Source organism: Sphaerodactylus townsendi, linkage group LG03 (genome assembly GCF_021028975.2).
Source record: "Sphaerodactylus townsendi isolate TG3544 linkage group LG03, MPM_Stown_v2.3, whole genome shotgun sequence".
Taxonomy (NCBI): domain Eukaryota; kingdom Metazoa; phylum Chordata; class Lepidosauria; order Squamata; family Sphaerodactylidae; genus Sphaerodactylus; species Sphaerodactylus townsendi.
Window position 1 is genome coordinate 25,625,627 of NC_059427.1, and position 24,950 is coordinate 25,650,576.

Genomic DNA, 24,950 nt, shown 5'->3' on the forward strand with positions numbered 1-24,950 from the left:
GGAAACAAAACAACCTCCTGGATTTTAGAGACAAATCAGGTAAAGAAGAATGAAGAGAATGTCTCTTGACGATGCCAACGTGAAATGCTTGAAAAATGAAGGCAGCGTATGAATATTAAAACATTTACAAAACTACCAAGGCTTCTTTTATTAAAAAAATTCTCTTTCAAGTTTGAGCTTGGTCTATATTTAAGCTCCAACGACCGCATATTTTTCCCCATTGTTCACACTGGATACAAAACTATCAAGGCTTCCGAACCCCATAACATATAGAAATCTGAAAACAGATGTGCAACTGTAAACACAGCTTGTGAAGTGTGACCTCCTAAAGAACCCTGCGTTCTCTCGTGCGCTTCAACCTTGCTCATCCATTTGTACAGCAGAGACCCTGGCAAATAAGACCCTCCACGGATCATCAATTTAATAGCGATACATTCTGGAAATGCTGGAATTAGGAGGCAGCAGAGTTCGTGTCAACTCCTAAATGCCTTAAGCCTTGGCCACCTTATGCCCTGATCCTCTAAGCCGCAGTGCTAAAGTAGCAGCTAATGGGATCCAGGTAACATGCAAGCAAAGGATAAGCAAGCAATACTCAGCAGCTGGGGGGGGGGAGGCTTTTTGCCCCCGGCAGCAGCATTTCTGTTGCAAGGAAGTTTCCTTTTCCTCGCATTCAAAGGGCAAAATGTTTTTTGTTGGGGGAAAAAGAATGTACTCTCCAAACCACTGCATTTCTGGCTGGAATGGCAAATGGGGGGCAGTTACAGGATATTTGGGTGCTGTGTGTTTTCCGGGCTGTATGGCCGTGTTCTAGCAGCATTCTCTCCTGACGTTTCGCCTGCATCTGTGGCTGGCATCTTCAGAGGATCCTCTGAAGATGCCAGCCACAGATGCAGGCGAAACGTCAGGAGAGAATGCTGCTAGAACACGGCCATACAGCCCGGAAAACACACAGCACCCAAGTGATTCCGGCCGTGAAAGCCTTCGACAAGTTACAGGATATTGCTAGTGGTCGAACCTTCAACTCCTTTCGTGTACCTCTGAAACCTTTTTGATATTTATTATTTTGAAATGTTGGGATTTGAATGTTCATTGCTGCAAACATGAGAGCGTCCATTGAGTGTTTCAACCGGAAGGTAGAATACAAAAGTTTCTTTCACTGAGTAGTGAGGACCAGGTTGTGCTTTAATGTTTTGCCAGCGGTCATATAGTGCTGAAACCTTATTGCTGTAGCTTTTCTTTACTTTTCTTTGCTTTTTGACTGTTTTATTAATGTACAGTTTGTGGCGTAGTGGTTAAGAGCAGGTGCATTCTAATCTGGAGGAACCGGGTTTGATTCCCAGCTCTGCCGCTTGAGCTGTGGAGGCTTATCTGGGGAATTCAGATTAGCCTGTGCACTCCCCCACACGTTATCTGGGTGACCTTGGGCTAGTCATAGCTTTTCGGAGCTCTCTCAGCCCCACCCAACTCACAGGGTGTTTGTTGGGGGGGGAAGGGAAAGGAGATTGTAAGCCCCTTTGAGTCTCCTACAGGAGAGAAAGGGGGGATATAAATCCAAACTCCTCCTCCTCCTCCTCCTCCTCCTCCTCCTCCTCCTCCTCCTCCTCCTCCTTTATACAAAGAGCTATTTACATAATGCTAACAACAATGGAGTACCATCAATTTTAAAAGCTTGTGTAAACAATCAGTTCTGATTAAAATTAGATAGTTCAGATTTCACCATCAAAATGTGGTGGAAAACGACAAATGGCTCTGCAGAAGGACAGAGTTCCAGGTTGAAGGAGGAGGAGGAGGAGGAGGAGGAGGAGGAGGAGGAGGAGGAGGAGAAAGTTTGGATGTATTCCTCACTTTTCTCAGCTGTAAGAAGTTTCAAAGCAGCTTACAATCACCTTCCCTTCTCCTCCCCACAATAGGCACCTTGTGGGGTAGGTGGGGGCTAAAAGAGTTCTGCGAGAACTATGACTGGCCCAATGTTCCCCAGCAGGCTTTATGTGGAGGAGTGGGGAATCAAACCCGATTCTCCAGATTAGAGTCTACCTGCCACTCTTAACCACTACACTGTGCTGGCTTCTCAGAAAAGGCCCTGCTCCTAGTGATATTATTTTGAATAGAGCCCCATTGATAGACCATAAGCAAATGGAGGATCTATTTTGGAAGAGTGTTGGATGCTTTTTATTCTTAGTCAAGGTAGGTGGTATTAGTCAGAAAGATGGAATAGAAATATGTTAAGAAACTATTTTAAGAAAGAATCAGTACATATAAACCCCACTCTTCAATTATTTTGTTCTCAGAAAGGCAAGGGGGTTTACTTGTGCCATAGAACTGGAAAGATCACAACAAGCTAGCAAGGACAACTTCATAAGAAGGGCCTGATAAGTTTTTATCTTCTGCTCTTTTGCTGTGCTTCCGACCAGTTTCTTTGATTTTGACCTCTTTGCCGGCATTGACAACTTGTTTCACAATATTGATTCCAACTCAAGGGAATTTTCTGTGAAGGGGGATTCTTCTGTCTCTATATTTTTCCAAACTAATTCCTGACAGAGGCTTCAGGAGGTATCTTGATTCTCAAAGGATATCCAGTTCTATCTCATTCAGATCCCTGGGTTGTCGAGTGATGTGCAAAGAGAATACACAATGCTGTCTTTAAAAGTGATGTTTCGAAAACATTTGCTGTCATCAGCACTTGATGAGAAACTCTCTCAACTGCTAAGTTTTGAAATGAAAACAATGCAAACCGGGTTTCTCTCAAAAGAATTTCACTCCAGATGTCCCCCAAAAAAGCAGAAGATTAAAAAGGAATCCAGAATTTGACCACATAGTTTCATTTCCTGGTGCTTTGGTGGTTAGTTCTAGGAACAGAAGAATGATTAGTTTTTATACCCCACAGCTCTCTATTCCCTTATACCCCAACATTCTCTAGCTGCCTTGAGTCTTCCAAAAAAAAAGGTGGGGTAGAAATGTAATGTAATAGTAAATAAATAAATAAATAAATAAATAAATAAATAAATAAATAAATAAATATTGAAAGGAGTGTTTTACAATCACAAACCCATCCTCCACTCACAACAGGCACCTTGTGAGGTAGGTGGGACAGAAAAAGTTTTGAGAGAGCTGTGACTAGCCCAAGGTCACCCAGCAGGCTTCATGTGGAGTCGCGGGGAAAGAAACCCTGTACACCAAATTAGAGTCTGCTGCTCTTAACCACCACACTATGCTGGCTCTCAGGGAAATAGCTTTAAAGAGGGCTTGGACAGATTTATGGAACAGAAGTCGATCTATGGCTACCAATCTTGATCCTCCTTGATCTGAGATTGCAAATGCCTTAGCAGACCAGGTGCTCGGGAGCAGCAGCAGCAGAAGGCCATTGCTTTCACATCCTGCATGTGAGCTCCCAAAGGTATCTGGGGGGCCACTGCGAGTAGTAGAGTGCTGGACTAGATGGACTCTGGTCTCATCCAGCAGGCTCTTTCTTATGTTCTTAACTCATCTGTCTGCAAGCAACTGTGTACAAAAGTAGGGAAGGGAAAACCCCTTCATCCGAACAGGATACTAGGATTTGAAAGGATGGGTGGTCGTGACCATGATTCTCCCCTCTTTCATTTCATCCTCACAATAGCCTTGAAAGATAGATTGTGAGGCCCCTGCCATATTTCGCCATCTTCGGCAATGCCTTTTTCATCTTTTGGCACTGCTGCCCCCTCCCGACCTTAGGAACGGCCGCCACGACAATGGGATTTTAAGCGGTCTCTGTTTTAGAGACTCGTACCCTGCTACTGAATTTTGAGGGTTTTAACTGTTTTTTAAATATTGATTTAATTTTAAGATGTTGTTGATGTAAACTGCCTAGAGCCCTTTGGGGATGAGGCGGTCTATGAAATCCAAAAAATGAATGCATAAAATAAATAAACAAATAGATAGATAGATAGATAGATAGATAGATAGATAGATAGATAGATAGATAGATAGATAGATAGATAGATAGATAGATAGATAGATAGATAGATAGATAGATAGATAGATAGATAGATAGATAGATAGATAGATAGATAGATAGATAGATAGATAGATAGATAGATAGATAGATAGATAGATAGATAGATAGATAGATAGATAGATAGATAGATAGATAGATATTCAAGCAGGGATTTAGATCCAGGTCTCCCAGTCTTTAGCTCCTACACAACACAATAATATCTTATATTTAACATCCTGGTGCCCAAGCATAGGCAATGCTGGCAGTTGTCCTGACCTGACCTTGTTCCGGCTTGGTCCTGCCATTTCTCCTGACCAGGGAGTGGGAACCTTCTATTGGGGATACTTCTCTTTATTAGCTTGTTATTTTCGCTTTTGGCCATGGGCTAATCAGTTTGGTATGTAGCTGCTTGCTTTGCACTTCAAAGCTCTGGGGAGTGTGGATTATTTTGCTTTAGAAGAAGAAGAAGAAGAGTTTGGATTTATATCTCCCCTTTCTCTCCTGTAGGAGACTCAAAGGGGTTTACAATCTCCTTGCCCTTCCTCCCTCACAACAAACACCCTGTGAGGTGGGTGGGGATGAGAGAGCTCCAAGAAGCTGTGACTAGCCCAAGGTCACCCAGCTGGCATGTGTGGGAGTGCATAGGCTAATCTGAATTCTCCAGATAAGCCTCCATAGCTCAGGCGGCAGAGCGGGGAATCAAACCCGGTTCCTCCAGATTAGAATGTACCTGCTCTGAGGTGTTATGAGGCAAGCAGACATAAAAGAAACAAAGAACTGGTTGCTTTTCCAGGGTTTGAACAAAAACATAGGAGAGGCTTGATGAGTCCATCAGAACCCGAGAGAATGCCTGGACTAGTCTCGTGAATACTGATTGATTAGTGGGATGGGCACAGATAGGAGAAGCAAATGGTCTGCTCAGAGTGTTGATTAAATCACCCTGGAGTGACCCAATCGGGATTAACTAGCCCCATTGTCCAGCCAGGCACATGATCAGGAGAAAAGTTCAGCGGTCAAAGGCCAGGTTTGACACACAAGATGGGTCCCCAAACCCTCTGAGATGCATCCGTTTTGTGGGGAGCAGTGCCTTGCTCTGATGCCAGTCTCCAGCCCCCGTGCCTTCATGGCACTTCTTAGCTGGCATCATTTGGTGAATGCTGACTATTTCTAAATCCAAACCGAGTTTCCTTAGTCACAATCCTTCCATTTCCAGATTGGTTTTTCAGTTCTTTCAAAATGGATTTCCCTCACTTTTAAAAAAAAGAAGTGACAAACATTTAGATGAATAAAATATTCATGCTGTGCTTTAAAAGCTATTAAAAGGTGGACTGATTGCCTGAAGAAGGGGGAGAAGGATCATGGGGGAAGGATCGTGACCGATGATTGAAATTAGCATTCACCACTGCTGATTAGCATGTCTATCAAATGCATTGCGAAGGGGGTGGAAAGCAGAGCAGGAAAAAGAAGTCCTAGTTTAATATATGTTTGTACGCTCCCGAGTTCCGTCTTCAGATTGGTCCAAAAGACAGGAAGAGACAAGTTCCAGCTGGACTTCTCTGGGGAAATAATTCCACAGTTTGGGTGCCGCTTCTCAGAAATACCATGCTCCTTGATTTGATTTCTTGGATTATTGAAAACATGAAATCCATTTCCATCACACAAAAAACAGTATGGGCATCTATATGACTTCATATTGGAGAAAACATCCCCTAAGATACAATGGGCCCAAGCCATTTTGGCTTTATAGGGAATTGCCACCAACACCTTGAACTGTGTCCCGAGGCTATATGCAGGTCAGTGCAGCCTGCAGAGAACGAGTAGTCCTTGTTCCTGATGGCTTACTCCTGATAAAAGTTGACAGCCCACGCTCCTTCCTGATGACTTATTCCTGATAAAAGTTGACAGGCAAAGCTTGCAAAGAGTTATCACAAAGCGGCCCTGTGCAAAGCGTGTCACAGGTTATCCTTGAGGCAACTTGGACGTGAGGGACAGTCCTAAGATCCCTATCAGTTCAAAATGGAAAAAGGTAGTTGATCTTCAGTTTTATGGGGATGCATGTCCTGCCTCCATTCACTTCATGGTTTTGCTCAGTGGTGGGATCCAAAAATGTTAGTAACAGGTTCCCATGGTGGTGGGATTCAAACTGTGGCATAGCGCCAATGGGGCTGGGTGGGGCATGACGGGGCGGGGCACGACGGGGGCGGGGCTGTGGCAAGGACTCCTTGGGCGGGAAACGAATGCACGCAGGCGCAGGCTGCCACGCATGCTGGTGCACCTCCTGCTAGACTGCTTCAAGTTCTGCGCGCTACTGCAGAGAGGAGGGGCATAACTAAGGCAAAAATCACCAATTAGTAACCCCCTCTCAGCACACACAAATAATTAGTAACCTTCTCTCGGGAACCTGTGAGAACCTGCTGGATCCCACCTCTGCCTTTGTTGTATGGTGGATCAAGCAAGTGCCAGCTTGCATTTAAAAAATGGCCTCTTTCCTCAACTTCATTATCATGTACTGTCCTCACCGCTGGCAATCAGCAGCAGCAGCAGGAAGCACAAAAGTTTCACTATGTGTCTAAGGACTGGTTTACACTTGCAAAGACATGGCTTTCTCTCTCATTACTCAAGTACTCCCTCACGGTGAGCCACAATTCTGCTGCCCACCTATCCTGGAAACAAAGCAGGATCCGTATTGGGATAGGAGCAGTAGTGGGATTCAGCAGGTTCGCACCACTTCAACAGAACCAGTTGTTAAAATGGTGCTTGTAAACAACCGGTTGTTAAATTATTTGAATCCTGCCACTGGATAGGAGACCACCAAAAGCAGGATCCTCAGAGGAAGGCAATTCCAAACCAGTCCTGCGTCTCTCTTGCCTTGAAAGCCCAATGTTGAGGTCAACATCTGTCCATTGCAAACTTTGCAGCACTTATTTATGTAATTTTCTCTCCAGAGAAACTGTGCTTTTAAATGTTCAAAACCTCCCTGAATTGGTTTAAAATCGCTGTTGGTTTCTAAGCCTCAAAGATTGCTGAAGAAGGAGGCGTTTGGGTTTATATCCTGCCTCTCTGTCCTGTAAGGAATCTCAAAGTGGCTTGCAAAGTCCTTTCCCTTCTTCTCCCCTCCAAAGACACCTTGTAAGGTAGGTGGGACTGAGAGAGTTCAGAGAGAGCTGTGACTCGCCCGAGGTCACTCAGCAGGCTTCATGAGTAGGAGTGGGGAAACAAATCCAGTTCACCAAATAAGTGTCCACTGCTCTTGTGGAGGAGTGGGGAATCAAACACAATTCTCCAGATAAGAGTCCACCTGCTCTTAACCACTACACCACGCTGCCTCTCAGAAGCAGTCTTGATTTCATCTGCAATCACCTGGAAACAACCCCACCACCCCAGGCCTGAGCTGAAGACTTCTCCCTTTGAAGCGAAAGCCATCGTTCATTTATTCTGCTTGTGCTTTAATGTTCATCACCTCCAGTTGAATGGGGAAATCCTGTAGAGTTCATACGGCTGCTAATATAAAGAGCTTGTGGAGGAAGCCATTGAGGCCAAGTCAATAAGGTAGGCAGTTCACTGGAACATGATTCCAAATGCACAAGGGGCTTTTTCGCACACATGGTTTGTTCTTGATTTAATATATGAGGTCATCACGGTTTCTGCCTTTTTTCGCACACACTTGAGCTGTAATGTGGCCCGACCCCTAATCTGTCACTCATTTCAGCCTTTGTCTCACATTTTTCCTGTCGCTCGATAATTGTGCAACTTTCTTGGATAAAACGAATTCCCCCCACAATCTGGTGCCCAGGTGCAAAACTGGAACAAGCCACAGTGAGGGATCACACCCACTGTGTGATGCAATTTCCTCCAACCAATCAGGATGCGGTAGAGCTTGCCAGTTGCGCGTGCACATTTCACTGTTTTGTTTCCATCTCACTTTCCTCCCGCCCCTCCTCATGGTCGCTCATGCAGTGCGTTGTTTCCAACGCCGCCCCGATATCTTGAGATAGCGAGTTCTCACGCTGACTCGTTAGCTCGTGATGACGGGGGCCAGGCGTCAGACGGAACACGCCCTTGGACGGCACAACAGCCAATCGGAACTCTCGTTTGTACTGCATTCCAGGGCAATGCAAAACTAAAAGGTTTCTGAAGCAACAAGAACATCCACAACAAACTGGTGATGTGTGAATGATCTCGAGCAACGAAACAGCAACAAAAAGGTCAGGATGTCGATGCGGATTGCCTTAATTCAAGAACAAACCGTGTGTGCGAAAAAGCCCAAGAGCGGCCAACCATTGGCTCTTTCCCCAGCCCCCCTCTCCCATCATAAGGGGTGGAAGTAGCCCCATATATCTTTGCTGCGGTGAGACCAGCTGCATGATGGGGAGGGGCTGATTTCCATGACGTTCAGCAGCAGTGACCTCTGGGCTCTTGTGACATCACAGTCCCAGCTTGACAAAGGAGGCCTTGTTACCATGGGAGCACTGCTAACTTCAGAGGATGGCAAGCTCAGGGGCACACAGTCCAGCAACAGGAGGAGGTGGGAAGAGGAGGGATCCACAAATGGTCCTGGGGTATGATCTCTCCAGCTTGGTAGGGTCAGTGTGGAGTGGTACCCAGGGGGTCAAAACAGGACGTGGTGTAGGTGGGCTTCCATCCCCACTGAGCTGTAAGACTTAAACTGTGCTGTGAGGACTGAAGATACAATTCTGGACAGGAGACCCAAGGACATTGTGGAGGAAGTGTGAAGATCAGTAGTAACTGATTAAAGAATAATTAATGTATTTTGGTGTGTTGCCTACAGGGCTCGTTGTGTGCTCTTCCTTCCAGAGAGCAGCCAAGGGTCCTGGGAAGGAGAACCCAATAGGCTGAAGTCAAACTGCCCCTGAGTTCTCAAATAGGCTCTTAGGTCCTGAATCTCCCTCTGTTTCTCCACCAGGCAACAAGCGTGAGGCTCAAAGCGGACAGGGGAGGAGGCGACTGGAAGCACAGAAGAGGAGGGTGATCCTGTGGATGGGAGGAGATCAGGAAGGCAAGTTCTCCTGCGGGTGCAGAGGCTTGCAATGTAGGCAGCTGGTGACTCATGACCTGAAGCCCGGATGAATGGATGGATGGATGGATGGATGGATGAATGTTTAACTATAAATTTAACTAACTAATTAAATAAATAAATAAATAAATAAATAAATAAATAAATAAATAAATAAATGGGTGAATGGGGGATGGATGGGGGATTAAATAATAATTAATGTATTTTGGTGTGTCCACTGGCGTGGATGGATGATGAATGGGTGAATGCGGGATGAATGGGTGAATGGTGAGTGAATGGGTGGAAGTGATTGTAGAAGCCAGTCTGCTTACACTGTTGCCACCTTAAAGGGTTGTGTGAAGCTGGTCTTTTGGAGAAGCCGGGCCATGAATATCATCAGGAGGACAACAATGCTGCTGCGGCGCTCCTTCCTTCCTTCCCGTCTGGATTCCCTTTTTCTTGACAGAATGCAGCATGCAGTGGCCGTGTCATCTCTCGTAGCTATTTGTCTTGCCAATCAAGAACGTCAGAAACTGGGTGTCATGGACATTATTGACACTGAATGGCACGTCATGGTGGATTGTGGGAAAATCTCGCCTGCCCCAAACGATGAACATGGGCATCGGTATCCCAGTTCCAGATTTACCCAGCAGATGTGCTCTGTCACTTGTGGACTTTAACATTTATTTCATTAAAACATTTATTTCATTCAAAATTTCATTTATTAATTATACCACAGTATTATTTATGTCTAAAAAGCAAATATATATGGGTGGTTTTGTACCAATTTGTCATTGGTTTCATGTCCTATGTTTAAAGACATTATGAGTGAAACTGAACCTTCTGTTAGATGCAAGACTGCTGCCAAAATGGGCAGTCATAAGTCTCCTCCTCCCCTCACCAGTTCAATATGTAGGGACTGTAATATGAAGTAATCCCATCGCAAATTTCCACATCTTTGCTCCACGTCATTGGCCTCTGTGTGGGTGGGGTGTTCCCCATTGAGATGTGAACCCAATAACACCTTAAAAACAAACAAAAACAAACAAGACTGCCACGGTTGTGGTGGGTTTTCCGGGCTGTGTGGCCCACCACAACCAGTTGAATCCGGTCGTGAAAGCCTTCGACAAGACTCTCATGATTTAAGCTTTCCAGAGCCAAGTTCACTCTGTCAGATACTTCAGCACAGGGCATTTGACAAAAGGAGCTTTGACGAAAGTTTATAACCTGGCAAACTTGTTGGTCTTTGGGATGCTAAAGGTAAAAGGTAAAGGTAGTCCGCTGGGCAAAGCACCAGGTCATTACTGACCCATGGGGTGACAATACATCACAACGTTTGCTAGAAAAGACTATGTTCACAGGGTGGTTTGCCATTTTCTTCGTCAGTCATCTACACTTTACCTGCAGTAAGCTGGGTACTCATCCTGAAAAGGATGGAAAGATGAATCAACTCGGAGCCAGGGCTACCTGAAACTGGGATCAAATGTAGGTCATGAGTAGAGCTTTGAATGCCTCACTGCAGCCTACCACACTGCGCCACAGGGCTCTTTATGATGCTGCTAGGGTTAAATCTAGCTTTTCCACTTCAGACCTACTTCTGTTTCTGTAGTCTTGCCCACGAGGCCCCAAGGAAGAGACGAGACGTGGAGATTCCATCTGGTGGAGAGCGCCAGCGGCAGGCAGGAAGAGCGGGATTCCATCATCCTGGCAACTCTGCCGTGTGCTAGGCTCTGCCTCCTTTTATTAGGGTTTACAAGAGGGGGGGCAATGGGGGCGGACCGGGAGGCAGGAGAGCGGGAGAGCGGGAGACCATCATGTGATGCATGATCTCATAGGGCTGCTACGTGCAGGAGGGAGCATCAGCGTCTGGATCTAATCCACACCTGGGGGCAGGAGCCCCTTTGTCCCTTTATCTGGGACATCTGGTGACCGCGAGTCAGGCATCTCATGACCTGTGACTCATGGGGGAATGGGGGTTGGGGGAGCGAGTGCGCCCAGAAGGCCGTAGCCCGCACCGGCATGCCAGGCGCTCCTTCTACGGTTCTGCTGGGTTCGCGGGCTCACCCCTACATCTTCACACCTTTCTCAAGCCTAAGGAATCTTACTGTAACTTGTGGCTTTTCAAGGGAACAGCTCTTAAGATACGGGGATAGGGCAGGATATAAATTGAATAAAATAAATAAATAAGACAAAGTCTGAAGACTGGGCTCAGTGGAGTGGCAAGCTACATTGTTAGTGGTCAGAGTACTCCCATAATCCTAAGGGGCAGTTATGAGAATGTTAAGTGCCCTCTATGTATGCATACAGTGAAGCTTTGGCTCCAGCAGGGACAAAATGGCTCCAGCAGGGACAAAATGGAGTCCAGGCAGAAGACAGCTAAGGAGGGTTGACTCAAACACTAACCTCGTCATTCCTCCCCACACCCTTAATAGAATGCACGCTGTAGAACAGTCGGTCTCCTGCCAGATACTACTGTTCTGATCAGGACTGATGCCATTTTCACCCTCTGAAAATACTCCTTGAATAGTGCTATCATTAATGTAGGTCTTGCAACTCCTATCCCTCAACAGAGAAGACCATCAACATTTTGCCTCACCTTGAAATAATTTCCTAAGCAATTGGATTTACAGCCAGCTGCTTAATGTGGCTTTTTGTGAAGGCCACAGATCAGAAGTCTCTGGGAACACGCAGCAGATACTGATAAATCTCGTCAATACATTGCTCTCATGAGGCATGCTCATCATCATGGCCTCAGGATATATTTTATCCTATAGTTAAGAAGCAAGCTCACCTGCGTGTACTTTGGTTCAGTCCAGGCACCCAAAACTGCCTTCTCTCAGAGTCACTGTGTGCTGGTCATGCATTGCTCTCTATTCCTTGGTCTTCTAGACAGGTAATGTATCACCCCAAACCAATGCCTCTCTGACCCTCTATCCACTCTTTATTTTCCTAGGCTCATTCCGCACATGCAAAATAATGCACTTTCAAGCTGCTTTCAGTGCTCTTTGAAGGTGTGCGGAATAGCAAAATCCACTTGCAAACAGTTGCGAAGGTGGTTTGAAAATGCATTATTTTGCGTGTGCGGAAGGGGCCCTAGAGTCTGTATGTTTGCAACACTCTTGTTTGTTTGTGATATCTCCTTCTTTTCAATTAAAAAACCCACTTTTCTTTAGTTACGGTTTTCCTTGTTATTTCTGGGTCTAATCTTGTAAAGCAAGATCCCAATATATACTGATGGAGAATCCTGCTCCTGGCTAAGCTGCCTTCTAGCTTCAAATTCCCCAAACTAATTATGAGAAGGAAAACCACCAATTTGGGCAACAATATGGCGGTGTGAACAGGATATAGCCTTGCTCTCTTTAGCACCAGCTCCGGCACCTGCTATTAAAGTTGGTTCCACTGTAAGAGTTCACCATCAATACTACTGAAACAAAAACGTATTGGCTGGTCTCAGCTCTCTCTAACTAAGGCCCCTTCCGCACACGCAAAATAATGCATTTTCAAACCACTTTTACAACTGTTTGCAAGTGGATTTTGCCATTCCGCACAGCTTCAAAGAGCACTGAAAGCAGTTTGAAAGTGCATTATTCTGCATTTGCAGAATGAGCCTAAATGAAGACACTGATAAAACTGTGTTGGTATAAAAACTCAGCCATATTTTCTGACCAATGAATGTCAGCACAAATTTCACATGCAGGCTTTTGCAGAAGCACCACCGGGAGAATTAAGTGCTTCTTTATTATATTCAAATGATTCCCCCTCCCCTGTTGCTCATTTTAATGGAAAAGAAAGCAATCTGCACTTCCTCAAGACCTTCTTGACCTGGATGTCTCTATAAATGCTGACGCCTGAATGTGTTAATGGGAGGAACGAGAAATTGTGATGGATATAGCTTTTTTGAAAAAATGCTTTAATTACAATGTGATTTCTCATTTTGGGAACCCATTGTTCACAGTGAAAGCTTGTTAAATAAGTGGCACAATTGGCTGGCTAAATCCAGTGCTGGCGAGTTGACCCTTAGGGCCAATAACTGTAGGAAGATAACTTGCTCTGAGTCAGCATCTGATCTGCCTGACAGAAATGTTGCAAATGGACAATGAAAGAGGAACCAGCATTTGAGGCAGATTCTGCATGGGTCAAAAACAGGAAAAAACCCTTTTACACCATTTAAAACCATTTTACACCATTTTCACACCGCTGTTTTTGGCCCATGTGGAATCCGCCTAAGTCTCTTGGAGAGAGGAAATGTCACTTTGGCCCCTTCCGCACATGCACAATAATGTAATTTCAATCCACTTTCACAATTGTTTGCAAGTGGAATTTACTATTCCACACAGCTGCAAAGTACACTGAAAGTGGATTGAAAGTGCATTATTCTGCACGTGCAGAAGGGGCCTTTGTGAAAACCAGTAAACTGACTTTTGTGTCTCTTACCATATTGCAGTTCAAAAAATACCCAGTGGTTTCTACCAAAAGTAGTGTTAAGAGTTGCCAGATGGAGATTTGGAGGCTGGTCCTGGATTTGGGAAGAGGTGGGCCTTCAGTGGGGTACAGTGTCATAGAGTCTACTCTCCAAACCAGTCATCTTCTCCAGGGTAACTGATCTCTATAGTCTGGAAATTGGCTGTAATTCCAGAAGATCTCCAGGCCCCACCTGGAAGTTGGCAACCTGAAACATAATGTGCCTCCCCTTTCAACACTGCAGACAGCTCTATCATAAGAACATAAGAACAAGCCAGCTGGATCAGACCAGAGTCCATCTAGTCCAGCTCTCTGCTACTCGCAATGGCCCACCAGGTGCCTTTGGGAGCTCACATGCAGGATGTGAAAGCAATGGCCTTCTGCGGCTGTTGCTCCCGAGCACCTGGTCTGTTAAGGCATTTGCAATCTCAGATCAAAGAGGATCATTGGCAGGCACCTCATACTTTCTCCATTGTCAAAAATTCCCATATTGATGTTTCCCCAAGACATCCCAAACCAAAAACTAGGGGTATTAAAGAGCTACTTGACTCTTTTGTACGTTCACGTATATGATAGTTAAATTAAAACATAGTGAAAGGGTGACACTGCCTTTGGGAAGAAAGTTCATACAGACTTGGCTATTTTTTTAAAAAAAGGAATAAAAATCCTTTAAGGCTAAGGAATTTCATTCTAAGAGAGCAAGAATGAGCATTTAACTATCCTGTCTAAGGATGCAGAGAGATACCAAGAGGACAGTTTGCCCTTATGGATGTTAGACAAAAGCAGTAAGGCCGGAAAGAAGGAAGTCCTTGAGAGTAGCAATTTGGGTAAACAAAGAAACAACATTAAAGCAAAGAAGAAGATACACAGCAAACGGACTTATCTCACTTGCTAGTCTACTGCGGCCCCTCTGGAGTGCTGGTGTGCTCTGTACAAGGTGATGTCGAACAGTCCTTCACTTCCAACAATGACAACCACTACAAAATCTAAACACAGCATTCCTGTAAAACCCAGAATTTCTCACACCCCTTTTTGTTTAAAATGTTAATAAAGAAGCCAAGTTGATTTCATACTTATCTCTACAGTAAATTAAGGGTGGAGGCCGAAAGGTTAAATATCCTCTTCCTTCCCTGCATGGCCCTAAGGCAAACTGAAGGAGCTCAAGCCTGCAAATTGCATTTTATGGCCAGAACGAGAGGTGGGAGCTTCATCTTACCTGTCTGTGATTGGTCTAGTGCTGCATCACTTAATGCCTGTCAGACATTTCAAACTCCCCCTCAACATTGTTCATTTGAGCATGAGGGGGCATCTGCTAGAGACAACATCAGCATCAACAGCATGAGCCAGCAGTTTTTATTACATGGTTCCTGCCATGCATTAAACATTATGCTTTGAACCAACAGACCATATCAGTAGAGAATTCAGCTAAGTACCTTCTAAGGAGGAAAGAGGCTAATACTTATTGTGCGGTTCCAACTCCATGTGTTTTTAGTATGGAGAAACTTTTCATTTTCAAATATTTATACATCTATTACAAACAAAATATGAACATCAGAAGCTGCCTTAATACTGTGAAACCACTGAACTATATAGCTCAGTGCTGCCCACTCCAACTGATAATGGTTCTTCAGGTTCTCACACAAAGGATCTTTCCCAATGTTTGGGATCCTCTCTTAACTGAGAATACCAGGAATTGATCTGGGGATCTTCCGAATGAAAAATATGGGCTCTACCCCTTATTTACAACCTGTTCCTATAGAAAACTAACGGTGTGGGATGAAAAGATTCAATACACTCAAAGCAAGTGCAAAAGAAGCCAAATAGCTCTTAAAAAGCTACCAGCACTGGCTTGAATTGTATATCTTTTCTCTGCAGTGTGGTCTAGGCCCCTTCCGCACACGCAAAATAATGCGTTTTCAAACCACTTTCACAACTGTTTGCAAGTGGATTTTGCTATTCCGCACAGCTTCAAAGAGCACTGAAAGCAGTTTGAAAGTGCATTATTTTGCATGTGCGGAATGAGCCCTAGTGATTAAGAGTGGTGGACTCTAATCTGGAGAACCAGGTTTCATTCACCACTCCTCCATATAAGTGGAAAACTCTTATCTAGTGAACAGGATTTGTTTTCCCACTCCTACACCTGCAGCCTGTTGAGTGACCCTGGGCTAGTCACAGTTCTCTTTGAACTTTCTCAGCCTCACCTACCTCACAAGGTGTTTGTTGTGGGGAAAGGAAGGGAAGGAGTTTATAAACTACTTAGAAACTCCTTCTGGTTGAGAAAAGTAAGGTATGAATCCTAACTCATCTTCACACCATTTATCTCTTTATATTTAGAATTTAGACTTACTAAACTGCCCACCCCCCGAAGGGCTCTGGGTGGTGTACAATGTAGCATTTCAGTTAAAACATCATAAAAGTTTTAAAAACCAACCCGCCATTTAACCTAACCATATGGTCCCATCACATAAAATGATCTGATGAATCAAAGAAGATGAATGTCTATATTATTTTTTATAAAGAGTCAGACCATACCATACTAATGTGTTTACTCCCACAGAATGTATCCATGTTGCTTTGGCCAAGCCATGTGCCATAATTTGTGATGTCAGCATAGCACAATTGTGAGATACCAGGAAATGGCCCTTGATCTGCTAGAGGCCTCATCCCCTAAATCAGTGGTGGGATCCAAAAATTTTAGTAACAGGTTCCCATGGTGGTGGGATTCAAACTGTGGCATAGCACTAATCGGGCTGGGTGGGGCACGACGGGGCGTGGCCGGGCATTCCGGGGGGGCCTTTCTGGGCAGAGCTGTGGCAAGGACGCAGCCGCTGCGCCAGTCCTTGGGCGGGAAACGAATGCACGCAGGCGCAGGCTGCCACGCACTCTGGTGCACCTCCTGCTAGACTGCTTCAAGTCCTGCGCGCTACTGCTGAGAGGAGGGGCATAACTAAGGCAAAAATCACGTGGCAAAATCACCCATTAGTAACCCCCTCTCGGCACACACAAATAATTAGTAACCTACTCTCGGGAACCTGTGAGAACCTGCTGGATCCCACCTCTGCCCTAAATGGTCTTCAACCTCAATAGGGTTTAGAGGCAAATGGTTATAGTCCCATTTTTCTTATTTTTGTATATTCTTCTGTAGGAAAACTTTCACAGCCATTGCATGTGTATCACATCATTGTTTCAAGATCTCCTCTGAAAACTGCCAGCAACTCATTAAATTTTTCCATCTGTGATTGATAACAGTTGAAAAACAGCTCTACCTATTATAAAACAACAGTTCCAATATGTGTTCCTTTGACAACCTTCCGACGTGATTTGTTCCATAGGGTAATAATTGGACCATCCATGCCTTGCTCATGAGCCGAGTTGTGAAAGCGTTGTCATTGCTGAATAGTACTCTTGTACAAGCTCAAAAACCTTGTCACCAAATTCCATGAGCCATTGGATTGGCACAACAACTTGCTGGATCAGTCACCTAATTCCAGGGCTTATAACAAGAGCGCTTGGAGAGATGCCATCTAAACAAAAGATTTAGGGATAGTTACCTCCAGTTTCACTGAAAATATTTCTTGAGGATAGCGGCTTCCGCTGCCATTTCATCCTCCGATCTCCACTGTCTGGGGGAATCCTCTTTGTCATGACGCTGAAGCTTGGTAGGGAAAAAAAAATAAAGGTAAAGAATGGGTTAATTAACCGATGGCCTCTGGACACTTCTGAAGTATACAAGGGAGTGCAATCAGTAGACACTGAGATAACTGAGCTTGTGATCATGGTCAATGGGGCTAAAATTTAAAGGAGTAGGAGGATCCTAGGGGTTATGGGAGTAGCTCTTTGGTCAGAAAGTCTTAACCTCATTACATAGCTTACCATTTAATAAAGATTTCACCATAGATCATCCTAATTCTTCTGAAATTGTGTGTAACTGGGAATCAAATTAATGAATGACAGAGGGGAAGATCATCATTAAACAAGCACCCAAGGGGGAAAAAACAAAGAAAAGGACGATCAAGCACTTTCTTGCCGTAGCACTGTATACTATAGAGTAATAGATAAGAGAGTTAGCTGTGTTCTGGGAGATATCCGGGATGAATCTTGCCTCAGCGACAAATTCACCTGGTGACCTTAAGTGAGCCACTATGTTTCGCAAGGCAATTCTAAGCAAAATCACGCCCTTACAGCCTGAGACACATATTCAAAATAGTACTTGACGATGCCACCTCAGATTAAACACCTGATTCAGATGTTACCAGGCTTTCAAAAATCAGAAAACAGAAAGCAATATAAATCATTTATAAGTCAAAACCCTGAAGATCACTGGTTTGGATGGCAGGAATTCAAATATTCCATGCACAGAATACACTGGTTTTCTCATGATCCTCTTTGTCCTTGCAGCCTTTTTAGACTCAAAGAAGATCATTCTCAAGGTCACAGGATCCACACGGAGAAACAGCTGCATGGGCTGGAGGGGCTGGAGAGAGGAAAGGAGTCTTTCTTCCTCCTCTAGTGTAGCCTTCTTTAAAAAAGGGTTGATTTCACTCTCTTGTCCTTCACGTTCACCAACCCACATTACTAGTCCTCTGCATTGGATTTTGTGACCTCAAGAATGATCGTTCATTCAAAAGAATCTGGGTCTGATGAGGTAAAGTTAATGTCCTTCTCATATCTTTCAGGTTTTGCCAGCAGCTGTCTTTTTTTCCCCACACATCGTGCTAAGAAAATCTGATAGACCTACAACTGTCACCATTTGTGTATGAATGGTGTACCGCTGGTCTCAAACAGTGTTAACAATGGCATCAACGGCCTATAGGTAAATAAATACAAGAAAAAACCAAGGATCCGTTTTGGGACCAGTGCTCTTTAATCTATTCATAAATGACCTGGAAGTAGGTGTGGGTAGTGTGGTGGCCAAGTTTGCAGGTGATACCAAATTATGTAGGGTGGTGAGAACCACAAAGGATTGCGAAGAGCTCCAAGCGGACCTTGATACATTAGGTGAGTGGGCTAAGAAATGGCAAATGCAGTTCAATGTAGCAAAATGCAAAGTGATGCACATAGGGGCAAAAAATCCAAACTTCACATACAAGCTACAAGGGTCAGTGCTATCAGTCACAGACCAGGAAAGGGATTTGGGCATCTTAGTTGATAGTTCCATGGGAATGTCCACTCAATGCATGGCAGCTGTGAAAAAGGCAAACTCTATGCTGGGGATCATTAGGAAAGGAATTGAGAATAAAATTGCAAAGATTGTCATGCCCTTATATAAAGCAGTGGTGCGACCGCACTTGGAGTACCATGTCCAGTTCTGGTCGCCGCATCTCAAAAAGGATATTGAGGAGATAGAAAAAGTGCAGAGAAGGGCAACAAGGATGATTGAGGGACTGGAGCACCTTCCCTATGAGGAGAGGCTGCAGCGTTTGGGACTCTTTAGTTTGGAGAGGAGACGTCTGAGGGGGGATATGATTGAAATCTATAAAATTATGCATGGGGTAGAAAATGTTGACAGAGAGACATTTTTGTCTCTTTCTCACAATACTAGAACCAGGGGTCATTCATTGAAAATGCTGGGGGGAAGAATTAGGACTAATAAAAGGAAACACTTCTTCACACAATGTGTGATTGGTGCTTGGAATATGCTGCCACAGGAGGTGGTGATGGCTACTAACCTGGATAGCTTTAAAAGGGGCTTGGACAGATTTATGGAGGAGAAGTCGATTTATGGCTACCAATCTTGATCCTCTTTGATCTGAGATTGCAAATGCCTTAACAGACCAGGTGCTCGGGAGCAACAGCCGCAGAAGGCCATTGCTTTCACATCCTGCATGTGAGCTCCCAAAGGCACCTGGTGGGCCACTGCGAGTAGCAGAGAGCTGGACTAGATGGACTCTGGTCTAATCCAGCTGGCTCGTTCTTATGTTCTTATGTTCTTAAATAAATGAATTGGAAACACCAGTTAAACAATGGCTCATTCCGCACATGCAGAATAATGCACTTTCAAACTGCTTTCAGTGCTCTTTGAAGCTGTGCGGAATAGCAAAATCCACTTGCAAACAGTTGTGAAAGTGGTTTGAAAATGCATTATTTTGCGTGTGCGGAAGGGGCCAATGACTCAAACAAAAAAGGCTCCCAACAATAACTGACAAAAAGAAAAACATTGTATTTAGATTTTCTGTACGTTTTCCAATTCTGTGTCATCTAACATGGATGCCCCCTTCACTGAAGTCAATGAATTTGGAAAGGTATACCTCTGCTTGAGATGTCACTCTGCATTTCTCACTGTACAGGATAAGAAACTGTGAGAAATTCCTTTGGCTGAATGAACTGTATAACAGCAATGAACCTTCCAGTGGTATTAACTATCATCACCCTCAGAGCCAAAGTATGCCATTCTACAGCAGTTAACAACAAAATAAGATGAAACACGCCTGTCTCCTTTTCACAGCAACGCCACACTAGGAAACAAGAATCAGGAAAAGAATCCTTCTTCACACACACAGAAATATTCAAAGCTCTTCACCATTTATGGTGATCAAAAGTGACAGAGGTTGCTTATCGGTGGAAGGGCATTTTTGACTTGAGGGGAAAGATTTGGGTAATTTATCAGAAAACATAAGAAGTTGAACCTGCTTGAAGAAAAGGAGCATTTTTTTAATTTTTACTGCAAGGTAAGGCTGTTTTTAAAAAAACCACTGGAAAATCTCTTTTGGAATGTGTGGACTGTTGAGTAGAAAGTGTAATTTTGACAGCAACTTGCACTTGTAGAATAAGGGATATGGTTTTCTGTTTCAGTTTATTTATTACACAACACTCTTCTCACTATTGCAAATTCTATAATGCTGTTGTATTAATTTGCTTTAGATCCTGCAAAACCTTCCAGTCTTTTCCATTAGTGGGTGCTTTGCAAAACATTCCCATGTAATGGACTAAATATATTGTGTATTGTGTCATTTCCAGACTATGTGCAATATTTTCTCAGTTCATGCCAAGCTAGTTCTGGGGCCGCTGGGGTCATTGTTCCTGTGGTCTCTATCCTCTCTTACTGCTCTAGTTTTGCAAGCATGAGGCTTTGATTCAAACATCAAGAAATAAGGACAATCCTCTATAGACCTCAAGACAAGGTGAAAGAGTCAGAGAAGTCTCCAAATGGATAAAAAGGAGTGTTGTGAAAATCCAAAATGAGAAACACCTTAACCCCTTATAAACACCTTATGTATGCTTAAACCCAGGAGATGTCGCAATGATTGGCTATGATAGCAAATCCTTTGTACATTCCACACTGGCAATCACCCCTATCTTAAGCCTGTTATTTCCTTCAGGCACAATCATCGCCACACTGCCAGTTCTTTGTTCAGATACACAAGTGACCAGTTCGGCGTCTTCCCCATGGCCAATATATCCTAGGACAGTGATGGCAAACCTATGGCACGGGTGCCAGAGGTGGCACTCAGAGCCCTCTCTGTGGGCATGTACAAACAGAGTGCCCCCTCCACACATCTAGGCTGGCCTGAGCTGCTGGGCTCGATTATTAGCATTAAACCTAAGACCTAGTTTTGAGGAAGCAGTGTAGGTAACCCTGTTAAGCGCTGTTAAACTAAAGCGCAATCCTTTACTTGGGAGTAAGCTTGGTTGCTGGCAATGGGGCTTGCTTCTGAGTAAACCCTCCTAGGGTCGTGATTCACCTGTTGGAAGAGTTGCACGGTTGCTTCAAAGCAAAGCCACTGACTACCACCAAGCTTACTCCTAAGTAACGCACGCCTCGGAGCCAACCGTTTTTTCTAAACAAAAACCTCAGTATTCAGGTTAAATTACCATGTTGGCACTTTGCGATAAATAAGTGGGTTTTGGGTTGCAATTTGGGCACTCGGTCTCGAAAAGATTCGCTATCGCTGTCCTAGGATAAGGAAGTGAACCATCCCGGTTTAGCCATGACTTTTGCATGGCTTCTAGGTCTCACTTGGGCCCACCCCGCGAGATTTGCCATATCCCGCAGCTTTAAAAAAAACAGTAGAATTGGCGGTTCTTTTGAAAAAGCCATGTTGATCAGCACCCATGCAAATACTGCAAGAGACGGGCTGGTTTATTTTTGTGGCTTTTCTGCCTGCTCTCTCCGCCCCTTAGCTGCAGCCAATCAGAACATCAGAAAAATGGAATCTACGTAAACTACGTAAACATACGCAAACGACGTAAATGACATAAATGACGTGAACGTAAATGTTCATGTGGAAAATGAAAATAAACCGGGGGCTTGTTCATAATTCACTGGAGTTCTTCCTCCAAGCCTGAATGCGCTGATGGGCAGCCGTGAAAAGGGAGAAATTGGGATAAAAACACCCTGGGATATATGATCCCAGGTCTATCCCAGGATATTTTGTCTGTGGGGAAACCGCCTTCGTTTCAGTCACTTATTACTCCAGTCAATAATTAAGACTCAAGAATATTTCAAGAGCTTTATTGAAATGTGTCAGATTCCGGGGTTCAGAAAGCCAGTCTTCTGCCCCCAGTATATGTCTTCAACATTGCTTCTTCAGACAATCCCCCTCCCATTCATTCCCCAAACAATCCACATAAGAAAAGACAGTGAGAAAGCAACATTGTTAGGGAACTTCAAGCCGTGGCAGTCTCCCTTCCTTCCCTGGGAAGCCGGAGGTAAGGGGGAAGGCTTGCCTGATTCACTAGTTACAAAGCAAGCAATAGAGAAACCATCCAGGCCCCAGGCTACTGATACGAAGCCAAGGGCAACCTTGACTCTGGACACAAGATGCCAGGCCCAGCAGGAGCCAGGCCTGGCACTTATCCCCAGTTTTTGAAGAAATAGAAGTGTTTGGATTTAAATCCTGCTTTACTCAACCATAAACAGTCTCAAAGGAGCTTATAAATGCTCACAACAGATACCTTGTGTGGTAGGTGGTGTTAACTAGACTGTATCATGGTGGGTTGGTGAGGGGCTCTGCTTTTGAAGTATGTGCTCCTACCCATCCAACCAACCCTTGGGGTCCCTAGCAGTGCAATGCCAAAGTGCCATTTTCTGCACTGGCTCAGTATTACCCCTAAGGACAAAAAAACCTGTCCTTGCGAAATAACTGCCTCACTGCTTCCTAAAAGGAGTAAAGGTACAACAGTGCCTTCAGTTGAGGAAGCCAGTTCCCATCTCCAGTCCTGCCCTAACTGCCTTGGTACCACAATGGATAAGCTAACATGATTTCCTGTCAGCCATCCACCCACCAACTATTCTCATTTTTCCAATTTCTACTAACTTCTCTTCAAGACCACCTTATTTGCATTGCTATTGTCTTACAGCTGAGATCAAGTCAGCTTTCTTCCCACCTTCGGGCACTCCCAAGAGTAGCCAATTAAGCTAAGTGCCACAGCCATTAGTTTAACTACCCAAATACTTAAGCTTAATGTAATGTGGACGAGTGAGGAATCAAACCCAGTTTTCCAGATTAGAGCCCACCACTCTTAACCACTACACCACACTGGTGGTGCCACTTTGCTAGGCTCATTATTTTCTGCCCACTCGTTATATCCAAATTGGCCAATAGAATCACATCTTTTGGTGGCTAAGTGGTGAAAGTTTAGGGTCAGAAGTTGTAAAGACTGTTATTATCTTGCAATATTAATGTTAAACTATTTATATGCCATTAAAGGTATTCGAAATCGATTAATATTCACTGCAGAAGTCTCTGTGGAATAAGTATAATTTGGTCAACTCTTGCCTTTGTATGTGCTCTGGATTTTGATTTTAAAGTACAATTTTTGTTTAAAAAATGAATTAAAAAAAAGAATTACCTCTTTTGGAGTCCAGTCCTATTCAAACTTTGATGCACATTGGCTATGCCATTCCAAACTTTATATGTGTGGCCCTGTCCCCAATCCACAGAATTTGTGCATCAATTTTTTGGATCATCCATTTCTGCCCCTGTACCTCCCCATAGGAATGTTGGAATAAGCGACTTCTGCATGCCTGGACACTGGGGGGTGCTGTGTATCTCACACTAACTGTGATGTTGCCTCTCTTATTTGCCCTCCTTGTCTGGGCCAGGAGACCGCCCACTAACTTCCTTTCTTCCCCATGCTAGCTTCACTTCTGCTCTAGCCTTTGACCCGAGCGCATGGTCAATGGCAGCCTGCTCAGTGGGGGTTTTCCCACTGCAGCATTCTCTCACCTCCACACACGTGATGGCGCGTTAGTTGTGCCTACTTGTCGTAGGGAAAGTAATCTCTTTAGACTAAGGTTCTTTCTATCTACCTTTTTTCCTGGAACAAAGTTGTGCACTGAAGATGCTTGAATAAATGTAAGTTTTACCTTTTACATTTATGTCTTGGGAAGTTTCTACAAACTGCACTCACACACACTACTGGGCATATCCATGACTCTAAACGAAATCTAACAAGGAAGAGCATTAGATACCTAGAACTGGCCTTGGTCTCTGTCCTGTATTTCTCTCTTTCAGTTTGGTCACAACCAGGGATCACTTGGTGCACAGAACTGCTGCATACCTTTCTTCTTTTCCCCTCTACTCTGGACCCCTTTTAGAATTCCTTGCTCAGCCGACAGGCTTGTGTGTTTACATTCTGCCCCATTCACTTATCCCTTTATTATGTATTAGATTGCTTAGGACAGCGATGGCGAACCTTTTCGAGACCGAGTGCCCGTATTGCAACCGAAAGCCCACTTATTTATCGCAAAGTGCCAACATGGTAATTTAACCTGAATACTGAGGTTTTCGTTTAGAAAAAACGGTTGGCTCCGAGGCGTGTGTTACTCGGGAGTAAGCTTGGTGCTAGTTGGTGGATTTGCTTTGAACCAACCGTGCAACTCTTCCAACGGGTGAATCACGACCCTAGGAGGGCTTACTCAGAAGCAAGCCCTATTGCCAGCAACTGAGCTTATTCCCAGGTAAAGGATTGCACTTTAGTTCTTTGCATGAAAATCAGTGGGGTTTAACAGCGCTTAACAGGGTGACCTACACTACTTCCCCAAAACTAGGTCTTAGGTTTAATGCTAATAATCGAGCCCAGCGGCCCAGGCCAGCCTAGATGTGGGGGTGGGGGGCACTCTGTTTGCATGTGCCCACAGAGTGGGCTCTGAGTGCCACCTCTGGCACCCGTGCCATAGGTTCGCCATCACTGGCTTAGGATTAGAATGATTCTGTTGCTTTGTGTGAGCATATGGCTGTCTATATGCCTCTTGCTTTCCTTGCACTAACTTTCAAAACAGAGATGCAAACTTTAGCTAATTGTTACTCCAAATTCTGGACCTTGGCATACATAAGCAGTGGTCTAATTTTACCTCACAGTGCATGTGTATGAGCCTGGCACTCTAAAGGGATGCTCCAAACATTGAGGGTTATTCATGTGTAGCCTACTCCATCAAAATTTTTGCTCCTAAGAAAATGAGATTTTTAAAGTGATTAATCCGTAGTCTCTTGTTCCAGCGTGCAAGTCACCCTTCAATACCACTCTCACTAACCATATGCTTATGTCTGGTTTCTTCACATT

At 44.3% G+C, this 24,950-nt stretch overlaps 1 protein-coding gene across 4 annotated transcripts in view; it reads right to left on the reverse strand.

The window, feature by feature from the left end:
• Positions 1 to 24,950, reverse strand: part of FHIT (fragile histidine triad diadenosine triphosphatase) — a 1,529,347-nt gene that overhangs the window by 12,952 nt on the left and 1,491,445 nt on the right. For all 4 annotated transcript variants that reach the window (XM_048490110.1, XM_048490109.1, XM_048490111.1 and 1 more), the window contains exon 8: positions 16,997 to 17,100. In XM_048490110.1, the coding sequence (XP_048346067.1) occupies positions 17,005 to 17,100 (96 nt within the window). In that variant the 3' untranslated portion in view covers positions 16,997 to 17,004. The remainder of the gene's footprint in view (positions 1 to 16,996; positions 17,101 to 24,950) is intronic.